This window comes from Schistosoma haematobium, chromosome ZW (genome assembly GCF_000699445.3).
Source record: "Schistosoma haematobium chromosome ZW, whole genome shotgun sequence".
Classification (NCBI taxonomy): domain Eukaryota; kingdom Metazoa; phylum Platyhelminthes; class Trematoda; order Strigeidida; family Schistosomatidae; genus Schistosoma; species Schistosoma haematobium.
Genome location: NC_067195.1, coordinates 17,228,163 through 17,243,423, shown reverse-complemented (window position 1 = coordinate 17,243,423; position 15,261 = coordinate 17,228,163). Strand labels below are relative to the sequence as shown.

The window sequence follows — 15,261 nt, the reverse complement described above, 5'->3', positions numbered from 1 at the left end:
ATCTGATATTAAATGAAATTGTGTTTAAATAATTTTTGAACACTGTTAATGTTGTAGTGAGTAATGTTTTAAGTGGCATTTGAATGAACGTTACCGACGTTAGTTACAGAATGTAAAATAAAGAAAAAAATCAATGAATATGATCAAGTTTCAAACATGTAATGACTGAGAATATGTGTATTACTCATGATTAAGTCTAACCTATAATAATAGTATGATATCATACTAAATAGATGAATATAATAAAAAAAATGCTTTGAACATATAATTTGTATCGGGTGACACTCTTCAGAAATATACGTCAGTTATCTTGAAAAAAAAACAATAAAAATCCTATGTGACTTGAACTCATTTGGTCCACCGTCACATTCATAGATTTTAGCAATGACCTATTTGAACGGTGATTGATTTTCTGTAAGATGGAAACATTTTTAACAGATTGATCACTGAGTAATAAACAATTTCATGTTCGTCTAGTCCTTCGTACTAAGTCAATGCCATGTATAAAGTGAAGTCGCGGCTACTGGTCAGTGCTATACTAGCTGTTGTATAATCAGAATGGAAGAAAGCTGTGTACGGTTCATTCGAAATATGACGTCAATCCCCTGAGCCCCAAGATTAATAAAGTCAGAGATCCATTAGTTTGTCATGGTCATTAGTTGAATGATCATTTAATTATATAACTCGAAATCAGTCATCTTGTTGCATTTTTACGCATTTTATCTAACTGCAAATTATGGATTACTCGTTTTCCACCACTGTTAAGTGATGAAATTTGAAAATGTGAACAGATACGTTGCTACCCTGACACACCCCATACTACTTCTCTCTTTTCGTGATAAGTGTCAATATGTCCAGAATTTCTTATATATTTATAATTATGTCGATATTTTAAGTACACTATTCATACATTACATACATACGCGTTCGCGCTCGAGATCAACAGGTCCTGGGTTCGAATCTCGCGAAGTGGAATCGGGGGTGCGCACTGCTGAGGTGTCCCACAATAGGACGAAACGGTCGTCCAGTGCTCCCAGGTTTTCCATGGTGGTCTACCTTCAATTGACTCATGATCTTAACTATCCACCATACCCCTTTTGATATATATCTTTTTATCTTGAACAGAAGACATACCACCATGGCATTAAAGAGATAACCACATAGTAAAATAATTAACTGATGATTGATACAATTTTACCATTGTAAGTAGAATTTAAATGTTTCTTATAAATCTACACAGTGATATGATTTTTTTGTAACTGATTGTCCAACCCCTTACAAATCATATCACTACTCGAACTGTACTCTCGTCTATCACTAAATTGAGGTCGATTATTTTCGATATCTCAACTGGTTGTAAACTTCAGTTAGGTTATGATTAAAGCAATTTCGAATTTTTATGAGTAACGCGTCACACTTCACTTCAAGTGATTTTAGAAATGAATCTTTGATTATTGTTTTGCAGAGTTTTGAATCAGTAGTTTGAACACTTAACCTTCAATAGTCAAGTTGAAATCTGGAAAATCAAGCCATCTCACTCAATTGCTTCATCGAAATCACTACTGTTTCAAGAGAGACATATGACCAAATAAACGCAACCAATGTATAATTTTTTCAATAATCGTACTATACTGAAGTAAGTATTTTATACAAACATGCTTTATATTATATTGGTTCCTTTAAGCGAAATCATAAACCTCGCCTTTGCTACACGTCACCATCTGATAAATCTCGGCGATATGACATTCGATTAGGAAGTTTGTAAGGACTTTAGCGAAATTCATCTAATATCGTCTATGAATAAGTATCTCACTCCCAACTTCCAAAAAACAAGGCAAATTTTAATGAAAATAGAAACAGTTTGTTCAGACTTCCAACTCCAATCAATTAACCATGTAAGGCTATAAATTTCAATAAGAATGCCCCATTAATGGTGATATTTTGGATTTACTGAAGTTGGAAATTTGAACAAATCTACATCAGCGCAGTGGTCTTCAGGTTTCTTGGTGGGTTCCCAGTTGACTTAGTAAATGACGAAAATTATCTTCAAGTATAAAATTCTTCTTGGATCAAAATTCAATGTAACACACTATTACGTTAGTTTTTTATTAAAGGAAAACAAGCTATTAATAAGTAGCATAAAAGTTTACCCTATAGGTTCACATCAGCAGTCGTGAAATTTTAACAGCGGGCAAGCAATATCGGGGTACTAATCATCGGGAAACGATTAATTCAATAAAAAAGGTCCTTTAAAAATAACTTTGGTGTACCGATGAATCACTGTGCAGTCAGTTGCAGAAAACTCCAGTGCATATTTCAATAAATTCATGTGTTTGCATGATGTGCGAGTGTTCGTTTACGTATTTTAATACGAACAGCAGACCTACCATCTTAATGTGATACAAAGAATGTGTACAATAACACATTGTAACCCAGTTGTACCTATGCATAGCTACCTAAAACTAGCAAACAAAATTTCGTATAATGCATTAAAAACCATGAGTATAGTTTCCCCGTGAGTTTTCAAACTATTTTGAAAAAGAATAGAAAGCACTACACTGAATATCACCAACCCGATAAATAGTTACTAAAGTCTTAACCTCTCTTTGTACATTTTAAGTTCTGGAGGTTTAAATTAAATTTAAAGACAGTCATCTAGTGAAGTATGTTTAGTTCAAGACGTACGAGCCATTTACAGTTTACCTGTAATGGCTGGTACTATTTCAGGCCCACATAGGTTATTCTAGACTCTGGAAAGATCGATTTATCCATCCTTCTTAAGTCACATTTTAACCTTGTCAGTTATTAGCTTATTAATCCTGACTGTTTTTTATATGATCGTATATGTGTTAATTGCCTACCTTACTCATTATGTGTCTGTAACTTATTTTTGTTCGACTATAAATATCGATTCATGCTTGGCTAAATTGAGTTGGCTTACTCACCTTCTCCATTGTCCGTCATTTTGTTTAGCTTCGCTTTTCGACCAAAGATTACGAAATATACGTATTCAAAAATCAATTCACGTATTTGTCATATTTAATTCTCCTATTCATCAACACGATTTAAGTCGATGATTAAATACGAGGATTGGCGATATACATCTTTCGATAACAAGCAGAAACGATCGAACAGGAATCGGATATGGAGCCACTAAATAACAATGTGTTTACTAATAAGTATTAGCTGGCATGGTATACAATGCTGACTAACATCCTAAAGTTACAATAATTGTGAGTGGTACGTAATATCTGGTATCATTCTTTTAAGTGTTCCCTTCATTTTTCATACATATAATACTCTCTAAGGTTTGTGATTTTATGTTATGGAGATGAAGGACTGGAACCGACCAGTCACTCTTGATACATGTGCAAAAGCCTAGACTTTGCAATTTCTGTGATAAACTATCAGTACATCTAAGTTGTGATTAGTAACAGTACCCAAGTCGAAAGTTCCGGCTTATTTGAGACTGTCATCTAGACATATCTCTATCCCAGATTTTGTTAAGATTTCACATAGCTGCACAGAAGCGAAAACATCTAGCCTTTTTTGTGAGGTGGTTTTTAATACATCATAATCTCTTCAACATTTAGCGATACTGGGTTTTGTTACATCTGCAGTATGTTAAGAAATCAATAAGCTGTTTTTAAAGTTACTTACTGAAATTTTCGATTTCATAATATTCCCTCTTATTAAACAAGATCATACCTATAGAATGTCTCATGAATAGACTTTTTTCGAAAGTCAGTTCATTCTTCAGATTTATGTACTATATCAACCCAAAAACGTCATTATAATTTACTCCCCCGATTTATTTATACTACAATCTACTGTTCACGACAAAACTTAGCAATATACTCCCAGTTACAAGGACAGCGGCCACTATATAGTAACTGGTTTATTATATCCAAAAAAAATTTTCATCCTTAGTCTCTGTCATGAAAAATAATTGAAAAAGCCTTTTAATGCTTTTCTAACCTTATATTTTATAGATAAATAAATATGTATACAAACAGTTCGCTCCAAAATGATAAAAGAGATATGTGTGGATGCAAAAGCAACAAACATCTTTCTTTTGATAAGAATTCTAAACAAAATTCGCTCGAGTCTTCTTTACCGATACAATTGGATCATGTTGATCAGTATTATTATGAATTAATGAAATTGTATTCAACATCAAAAAATTGTGGTGAAAACTCTAAAACCTCTGATTTTTATCGCCAGAAACCACTTACTACTACATTTATAAGTAGTTCAAATTATTCAGCGGAATTTCAAAATTCAAATCTACTCTGTTGTCTCTGTTGTAGTGAACATGATATTGGTAATCATGATAAAAATATTGTTGATTATTTAAGCAGTTGTTGTCATTCACAGAAATTACAACGTATTATACATCATCTAATACTAATTTTATTAGGTATTTCAATAGTTTTGTCTATAATACTCTCTTTACTAGGTATTTTTTTAAATTATCGAGCTTGTTTAACAGCTGGTTGTATTCTAGGCATAGCGAGTTTCGGTGCGTTATTACATAGTTGTTTAAGGCATCGTGCATTACCGAATTCATCAATGCCAATTATATTGGGCCAATCATATATGCATCCTATGGTGAATAATATGCCATTATCAATGAATAAACTTTATAGAAAACATCAACAATTTCCTCAGAGACACCGACAATTGTTAAATTACGATTATTCAAAGAAAGATTCAATCAAACATTCATATTTTGCACCCAGAGATGGTTATTATACTGACAACCAGAATTATAATAATTTTAAGAATAATCATGGTAAAAATATTCCAATAATAAGTAAAAGAAATCTAGATAAATTATGCCATACTTATCAATTACAAACTACCACTGATGTGGAGTATAATCATTCAGGTAACAAAAGAAATGTAGAATGTTCAAGTGATTCATCATCACTACCATCAATAACATTGTCAGTAACAACTGTGTCAGGAGACGTAGTGGCGACGACATCAGTAGCAATAACAACACCAACAACAACAAAAAACACAGTAATCTCGTCACAAAAACGCTATGATGATAATGATAGCAATGAACAAAACAAATATCTACACAAGAATCCATCGAAGTGTGATGATAACAAATCACCAACTTTTATCGAATGTGAAATTTGTCGACCCAATTCATCACATCCCACGGATTACGAGTATCAAAGTAAGCATTTCAATTAATCAGCTGACTATCTGTAATTTGAGTCACGTGTAAATAAGGAATAGAAAGAAATAATGATAAGAATTTTATATTAAAATTCTATCAAAAGATCAGAATGTTAAAGACTTTATCTCATTAGTGATAAATCTAGAAAATAATAAAATAAAACAACACGTATTGTATGGTTTTTCTTTTATCGTAATAAGTAACCCCTATTTCCAGCCCACCCACTATTCAGTGATAAGATGACTAACACTCAAACAAGGAAGGACTTATAGTATCCAAAAGGATTTTAAAAAATTGGCAGAATATTGTTCTTTGTATAAAAGACTCTACAAATATGCTTAAAATTAACACGTAAACGTCTAGTCTATACAATTAAAAACCAAATAGTGATATATTCTTTATTCAACATCTCAATTATAATTCTTAATCTACATGTTCATCTGAACAGATCTACTGAGGTGTACAAAGTTTCTAGACACTCGATCTTATCATTACTTTACTCAGTTTATTTTTGAACCAAATATATTTTGTTTGGTCTATTATACTACGTATTGATACTACTATTATGATTCCATATTTGTTTAATTTCTTGTTCATATTATCCTACTATGAAATGTTTTCAGTTGTATGATTCATATTTGTAACAGGGGTTACGTTTTTATGATTGATAAACAATATAGATTATGACTACTTACTTACAGCAATTTTGCCAGAAGTTTCGAAAATTTTGGGTACATCATTATGATAGCAGATACGTTTCATATAGCAACCGTTGTCTCGTTTTTAATTCAGAACTATAGAATCTACACATAATAAAAAAATAAATAAGTTATATAATTTATTTGGATTAAAGTTTAGAATACCAAACATCCGTAAACACTAATGCATTAGCCAATAATGTCTTGTCAATCACATCTAGTCATGGAAATATTTCAGTGAGACCGAATAACTGTACACAAATCAATAATGAAAAGTTCTTATTAGCTTAAATATTTCATAATATAATATCAAAGGTCATCAAAGATGCGGCGTTCAGATAACTGATGCTCTTGATTACACCAAATGATATAGGACATGTTGACAGATACAACAAGAAACAGCTTCTACCTTTTACATGTTATGAAATTTTATCAGCTATCGATCATTAACCATTTATGAAGTTAGGCAGAAGAATTTTTAATTCGAAAACAAAGGTGTACTTAATGCATTTGAATAATAACAACTGAAATGATCATTTCTACCCGGAAGTCTGTTCTAATACCGAAGTATCAATAATAATAATAATAATAATAATAATAATAAATAATAAATAATAATAATAATAATAAAAGTTTATAGTCAGCTATTATTGTACAATTACATTCCACGTAGAATGATTGGATCTTAATTGAACCAAGTAAATGAATTAATAGATATATTCAAATTCGTCTCACACTGCATTAAGCCAATTTAAATGCCAATATATTAACAGCTAAACAAATTGACGGAATACGTTAACTAAAACTAAGTATAGTTAGGATTCATATTAACTTTCGAGGTTAAAATGTTCCGTTTTTACAGTAAAAACGTGTTTTATTGTTAGGAAATATGACAGAGGTAGAATGCAACTATTCTAACTAGTGAGCTACAACATGAGTAATGTGTCAAAGTACTGTATGTTTGAGTAAAGTTTATCAACTGTATCCAAAACGAGAAATTCAAAACAAACCTAAAAGTAAACAACCCATTACAAATAATTTTCTTATATCTTTATACTATGGGAAATATTGACTCTCAATAACGTAGAATCTCAGATTTAAATTACCTACCATCAGTTAGCTTTTAAAGACAGAGAGAGTGGCTTCAAACATAAATTGTTGATATTATTAATCAACATCATGTACTTTCGTTTGCTTAGTCTAAATTCATATTTTTGAAGCATTACACTTTCCTAAAACATCTAAAGTATTAATGGTTCTACGTAATTTTTTTGTTCTAAAAATGAATAAGGATAATTGTATTAAAAAGAAAAGCTTGATATTTCATAGAAAGCTGAACACTGAAAAGAAACAGATATACTGGAAACAACAGAGAAATAAATGGTTAGGGAACAAATAACATATCCTGAAAGATAGCTGGCCGAAAATCAGAATTATCGTAAATTTATAGTCTGCCTATTTTGTTTACTTAGCATGTGTGGTCAACCTCAAATACATAGAGCCATAGTTCTCTTCAAAAATGTTCTTTACCTATGATTAACTCACCAAATCACAAATATAATAATTGGTCAGCATAAAAGCATAAGTGTTCTGTTCTCTGAAAGAATGAAATAAGTTAATTTTGTTGAATAAACCATGACATCAAATGAATTTTCATCTTTATTAACCAACATACTGAATCAACAATCTACTAATACAGACTGTCATAATATCAATGTAAAACCTGTGTAAATGAATAAAATGAAGTGTATTTTGCTCAGATCGAATTCTGTAATACTCTATGTCATTAGATTATTGATGAATAAATAGGCAATCCACCTGAACTTGGATTGGCTAGCATATTTGTACTGTTTGAGTGTAAATTTACTTAAAACTGGGATCAATGCTGAATCGTGTTTTACGCTCGTTTTTCAGCAAACGTCTGTTATCTTTCATAATTTATATTAATGTATAGAATGTAAAGAATTCAAATGAACTTCTGCATTCATCTGGAGATGGTCATCAACTATGTTGTTTATTAACAACGACAAACAACTTATTTATTCATTTTGTCTTTCATCTCATAGACACTCATTTTCTCCTAGTTCAGAACACTACAGCTGTGTGAACCCAAAACTTTACGCGAGACTGAGCTCAAAACGTTCAACTATCATAACAATCACGATGTCATTAGACCAGTGAGTCGGTTAATCATGATGTCACAAGTTTAACTTTTAGTGTCGTTTCACTTGGAGAAATACTAAGAAATCAATAACAGAACGACGTAATCTGCAAAAAATGATAATTGGATTTTTATGACCGAAATTCATTGATGCTTTATTAATTTCATTTCGACTCAAGAAAAATTTGTTACTGCGCATAAGGTAGGTCAATTCGATTACCATTGGTGGGGGAAATCTTTGATATTGTCACTTAATTGTGATTATAATAACCATGAATAGACTACAGCCAAAAAAAGCACAAATATATATGTGAAATGTATGAAGTAAACAATTTTATTTAACTCTATGAGTCTGTTTTTTTCATGGTCAGACTTTTTTCTAGAACATACGACATTACATTCAGAGATGTGAGATAAAAAAGACTTTATAGAAGCCGAATGTTTAAACTGAGCAGATTATTACTTTATTCTTTGATTGAGAAGTTATAGACCTAATCCATTATTCTCTTAATATATTTACAACCTTTATAGGAAATCATATGGCTTATGCTCATTCAAACAATTTAGTCAGTGAATCAATGAACTATGTACCAAGATCCTCTTCACCATGTTCTTCAATTAAAGCTTCTAATGTACAACGATCACAGTTCACGTATTCTGATTCATGTGATTTAAGTTTATCATCAGAAATCAAAGCAGAATCACAAGATCAAATCAAACATATGAGTCCCATTCAACAAAACACATTTACTCATATACAACCAAATTCTTTAAATTCATGTGACATTGAAGCTGATAAACAGTTTCATCCATATTATTCTGGAAATCCATTATTTGATGGCAAATCAAATCTTTTCAGTCGTAATGAACAGCAAAAACATTTAAACTCTTTTATGATTTATCCGAAGTCTAAATCAAGAAATAAAATAATTTTAAGAAACTATTTAAATTTATTGGATGGATTATATCGTCATGTAAATCATTCACAGGGACCAAACTATTCCAGTGATCGTTTTAATGAAGAATACAACAATGATATATTTGATCCACGTGTATGGCTAAGTTAGAATAACTGGATAGATAAATAATGGAACTACTTTCTTAGCATCATTATACGTGTATCCATCAATGTAATGTAATGACGAACTAGTTAAAAGATATGTAGTGAATTGAACTTAGTTGAAGAATTATTAGAAGCTGGACCAGAGATACTAGGTGATTGTTGTCTTGCATACGCAGTATCTCATCAGTGTATGCACACATTTTGTCTAACTTGGTATGCATCTCTATATTGTTTAAGCTCACATTACCACTGAATCGTTGGTCTGTATTACTTGAGAGACGTTCGTTATGATCCAACGGTCGTTTGAAGTAATCCCGTATACCAATTTGTGTTTAGCTTTCTAGTTCACAATCAACTTCCTAGAATAGTTGATTGAAGAATAAAAATTATTCGTAATATATCTTCAAAGATCATCTGATTTTACTGATTACAAACTTTATTCCAACTACAACAGCATAACTTTCAGGATTGCTATTTAGACTATGGTGTCTATTTTAACAAAACTTTTCCTATCAATTTTCATTTCTACTGAAATATAATCCGAACCTATTTTTTTTCTTGATAACTTTTTGCAAAAATACTTTTCGTTTGTAAGATTTATGTATATAACTAAAATAGAGATGTAAATAGATTTTCCACGTTTATTTAAATAATTGGATGTCAGACAGGGAAACAGTAGTAATAACCTAGTTACATGGTTACAATGAGAAGTTCTATACACAAACTATAATCTATTGCAACAAATATATCTACGATGCATAATTTATTCATAATTCTGAGAAATTCGCAGCAAAAGAACTTTACTGTTGCGATTAATTAATTTTTATCTTTAATTCCAAAAGATTTTCAATTATTTCTATTTTGACAATCTTCTTCACCGAAAGATAGATATATTCCTGATAAAGTATTGTAGACTATCTTTAACACATTTTACGAGTATGCTAATACAACCCGGTCTCATTCCAACAACGAAAGAAAAAAGTGTGTCGAACACTACAGTATTATCACTTAAATTTTAGTTTCCTATAAGGAGAGATAGATTGTAGACTCCTCATAAAATAACGTTAGTAAATAATATGTAAGTTCGATGGGAGATAGTAAATTGCAATAAGTGTTTAAAAATATCATGATTCACAACAAACAACAGCCAAGCATTTCTTTTCATCGCTATCATAAACGTAGAAAAACTAATTCGTATGAATTCGACACTGTTTAGGTTAATTTGCAAGTGATGACCGTAATTGTAAATAGATAGCAATTTAGGGAATTAATAAACAAAAAGTTATTTGGATTTGATTTTCGATAATAAAGAGATCTCAGTTAAGAAACGAAAGTTATTCTGTGCTGTCTTATACTCCTCAGTGGTATATATTTTCTGGGACTTCGTTTGGTATAAAATTTAATACTATTCATATATTTAAGATGAATGGTGTTTAATGTTAGAAAATAAACCTATAAAGATTTCCGAACATAGAAAAAACAGTCACTCAACATTTTGAATTGAAAAATATGGGTTTTTGACGAAAACAGTTCACGTATTAAACAAACCCTCAGAAATAACATTAGGAAGAAACTCATGTCCACATTCCTACCTTCCTAAAGATCACGTATAATGGCAAATAAATTGTAAGTTTACAACGAAACGATGCAGAAAACTTAGTTTGATACTATCAACAATGGACTATGAAGTGAATAAATTAGCACTGAAACCAGTCGACACTAGTCGATACCGCTACTTATATTCCGTTGTTGATGAATTTAAAATACTTAGAATTAGATTCGTGGAACTTTATCCCGATTCTAAAATAGGCATAAGATAAACCTCAAACTATCAATTAGTCTGCTTGAAAAATTTCAGATATCTAACTATCTTGAACTGATCATACCGATCAGAAATAAAATATCCCATTGAAAAGAAACTAAATATATTATGGAAATCCCAAGAAGCATTTCAGCTATCATTTTTATCACGTGCATAAATTATTTGAGATATAAAGTAGGATGGAGCCCTAGAAAAGTGTTGACGAGGAGTATTCCCAAGACCATGGTCGTGCAATAATTACTGTTTATCAAAACAAACGTCTCATGTTCTTTCTTGTTCTACCGTTAAATTTTACTTAAACCATCTATACATAGGCCAAATTCATAAAACAAGAAATGTTAAGATTCAAAATCGATAACCAGTCATGTGACATGGGTAGCCGACAAAACCATAGAATCTAAAAATGTCACTCATAAAATGCGTGAAACCCACCAATCGAAATCTCGAAAGATTTTGAATTCTCATCATATTTACGATAAAACCTTCTTCTATTTGATTGCTTAACCCAGACACGCATCAAAATTTCGATATGATTGGTTTAAAAGTGACCTTGACCTGAATTAAACTATCTTGTGACGGGACAACTTTTACACGTGACTTTGGGGTGTCTTGTTATTTATAACATGCCATGCTTCTAAAAATGCTTCGACCAATTTGAATCTGCCCATGACTTTAAACTCAAGGTCACTAAGTAAACTTTTTATGTTAGCCTGTTAAACAAGGTGGGAAGAAGAAGATACCAAGTCTAGATCGGCCTGAGGAATTCTCACGAGTCAGCAATCAGGATGAACCGCTTTTCTCATTCAAACATTATGTCTAATTATTGCTTTCTTTCTCCCTGTCTAATAGCGTCCAAACCAATATTTCTGCAAATTATCCGATAGTTCATACGTGACGTGAATTTACGACATGTATGAGTTCTTTACAAAACTCAAATATGATAGAGACAGTTTTAATCCCATGAGCGGGAGTCATCCATGCACACTTAAAAATTATCGGTTGTGAATAACCTGGCTTTGTGATTTGTTGTTAACCGACCATTCACTTATGTAATTAGAGTCATTTGGTATCACAACTATGACTTTCATTATAAATGAAGCGTATAAGGTCTCTGACTGTAAATTTAAGAATGGGTCTATCATATCTTCTTCAGGCTGTCTTCAATAGTAAAATAAATGTTAGTTTTAAACTTTTATTGTTATACTAGTAGTTAACATTCTTCTGATTTCATGCTAATTGATTCTTTCATCAAGACTCTGCCTCATTACATACAATTATTACAATCAGTAAACAGTGTCATACAAAACACCAGCAATGCGCAGTCGGAAATAAAGTTTATCATCAGAATAAACTGTTCACCTAGATGTTAATCTCTAAAACAAAATGAAAATTTTTCTTGCTCGGACATAAATTGTGTGCACGGTGGAAGTTACTTTTAAACCTTGACATATTCTTATTTTTCAGTATGGGGTTGTGAAGATTATTGAGTTTTTTTATTGAGATCATAAATCCATCAATGTTAGACCATCATTACAAATCTGGAAGCACTAGGCGGCCGTTTCGTCCTAGTATGGGACTCCTCAGCAGTGCGCATCAACTAGTTTTACGTAGTTTTTACAGTAACCTTTGAAGAGTACTAATCTTTTTCAACGTTCAATTTTTCGACGATGTTATAATCAAGATTTTATTACATACTTAAAATAATCTACCTACAGGTGGTCTTAGCAGTGGAATATACAAATCGAAAATGACCACATACGTGTTTTAACAAATCTGGTTAACCGCAAAACTGTTATTATTAACAAATGCCCATTAATGTTCACCGATTTATGTCCATGAAGTCGGAGCATTTACTGCATCTAGTGAAGCGTGCTTACGTGTTCGGTTATATGACAGTCGCGTATTAACACCATAACTCAATATAAGTTTAAAATTAAAGAGTGTAGAACCCTTGTTTTGTTCTTGTCAAAGATTCAGTAACATAATAAAATCTATCTCCTCGTCAGTTCATACCAGAAAATTTGACGCATTATTAAATCAACGAATAATTCACGGTATTCTATAATCCTAATAAGGCACATATCTGAAGTTTGTGTTTGTATTACAACTGTACAATTCAAGATACAGTTCACAAACCATTCATGGATGTAAAATTTTATGTCCTAATGTCGGGTAACAGTTGTCTAAAAATGTTTTTGCATTTTAATTATTCATCATAGTGCTGTAACTTTATCATAAAAACCAATTTCGTGCAACTAAATCTGTCAGAGACTGAATGACCTTTACACTCAGACAGTTTCTCATTTTTATACAGTCCTGACGATATGCAAATAATTAATTAGCATTATATTGCATTATATATTTATATTTATTCAGAATTAGAAAGCTGTTATCACTAAAATAATTATTCTAATACCAACAACCGTAATAATTATAATGATAGGTTGAATTTGCATGAAATAAATGATATGTCATTTATATTTAGTTTGGTGAGATGGTGGAGAAGGTTTGTAGCTCAGGTGGATGATACCATCCAGCTCAGAGAACAAAACTCCATCAAAATTTATTTTGGTTTCTATCGCTCCAATAATTCATGCTTTCGATTAAGAGTTCAACAAAGATAACGACAAAAAGATTTATTTCTATGTCATAAATGCAAGAAAGTTAACTAAGTGGACCATATGGAATTCAATAAACAGAATAGTCCTTAAAATAATAAAACATTGAAAAATGAAACAGTTAACTTGTACTTATATGTGAATTAATTAAAATGTTGCTTGTAACAGTGAAGTTAAGTGTTTAATATGATTTACTAGTGGTCACAACTTACTCCATGGTGAAATTCGATCATGATTTTCTTCCAAAACATCCAATAAAATCAACTTCTGTTTTACAAATAAGAAATATATATCGAATATTAAAACTAGGTTCATCATCTAGAAGCTATGATATCTTTCAAAAAGTATTTAGAAGAGTTAAGAAACACCATAACAATCCTTTCTCACTCAGTGTTTGAACTGAACTGTTATTTGATATGGAATCTGGAGTCTGATTTTGCTATTCAGATATGATAGCTATGTTACTGATATGACATTATCAGACGTTTCATTAGAATCTGATTCATTTGAAGTATTTTTCTCAAATTTATTAAGGGGTCCTTTTGTTATAACTGGAGATTTTCTGCTCCGTCACCATCGTTGTAACTCAGTAGCCAACTTTTGTACCTGAGGAGCCGTCATTGTTATGTAAGCATCAGATTTTCTAAGTCCATAGTTTTACTGTTTTTACTTGAAAGTTAGGAATAACTGCAACTCTTTGATCCTACTTCTGATACCGGAAAATGGGGACCACTAAAATTCCCAAGATGCCAAATGAGAGCACGAAGGACTAGTGCAATGAAAGTTTGTTGACTACAAAACTCAACTTCAAATAAGTTTCAAATCACGTCCAGAATCACAACAATGAAATTACATCCAAAATCACATCGTCCTTAGACCATTTATATACCAAATTTCACGTACACTTTATGATAACACATTTGTAAGGTTATTGTAGAAAGCGGTAAATATAGCTCACACTTGTTATAAAGAAAAAACTTTGTACTAAATTGACACAAGAAAGTATTGACCTTGAAATGTAACACTGAAAGAAGTTCGAACATGTCAACTTGGATGAAATTCATGATGAATTTATACGAAAAATATTGACCTAAATAATGTCAATTTCTTAATCTTAGTTACTTACTCTACAAGCCGTTAAATCATTATTTCCAGGTCTTCAATCACGGACAACAGAGGATGTATTAAGAAGTCACAAGCTTCTATTACTATAATTTAATAACATTTGAATAATTAATGTACATATCAAACTCTTAAAGCATAATACATTACAAATTTCTGATAAGACACATATTTTTTTGAAATTTAGAGTTATTAGTAAAAAGCCCTCTATGGTAGATACTTTCTAATGAGGGAAACGATCTTCCATAACACTGATTCTCAGTAGTTGTCTATGCAATTTGATAAATAGTGGGGTCTAGTTGGAAATCTTACTTCATACTATCAGAGTAAATGGAATCCAGCAGTAGAAAAGTTATTAAAATAAAAATGGCAGCATCAGTGATATGTGAATATAAAGATTTCATGATTTCATGAAATATGTATCATTTACAATAACATAATGATAAATTTAACAGTTCCATTGCAATGGATTTTACTAAAAATACCTAACACTTGGAAAGAGACTTTGTTATATGACAGATTTTAAGTAAAAAGAAAACATTTTCTACAAGGGACAAATAATTTGCCAGAGATTTCGAAAATG

The 15,261-nt window shown here is 31.2% G+C and overlaps 1 protein-coding gene across 1 annotated transcript in view; it reads left to right on the top strand.

The window, feature by feature from the left end:
• The window catches only part of MS3_00001097 (uncharacterized protein), a 53,417-nt gene extending 43,510 nt beyond the window's left edge, over positions 1–9,907 (top strand). The window contains exons 2-7 of the mRNA XM_051208604.1: positions 1,466–1,636; positions 2,974–3,240; positions 3,993–5,191; positions 7,959–8,069; positions 8,110–8,255; positions 8,585–9,907. Coding sequence (XP_051070560.1) covers positions 4,003–5,191; positions 7,959–7,999 — 1,230 coding nt within the window. The 5' untranslated portion in view covers positions 1,466–1,636; positions 2,974–3,240; positions 3,993–4,002 and the 3' untranslated portion in view covers positions 8,000–8,069; positions 8,110–8,255; positions 8,585–9,907. The remainder of the gene's footprint in view (positions 1–1,465; positions 1,637–2,973; positions 3,241–3,992; positions 5,192–7,958; positions 8,070–8,109; positions 8,256–8,584) is intronic.
• The last annotated feature ends 5,354 nt before the right edge of the window (positions 9,908–15,261 follow it).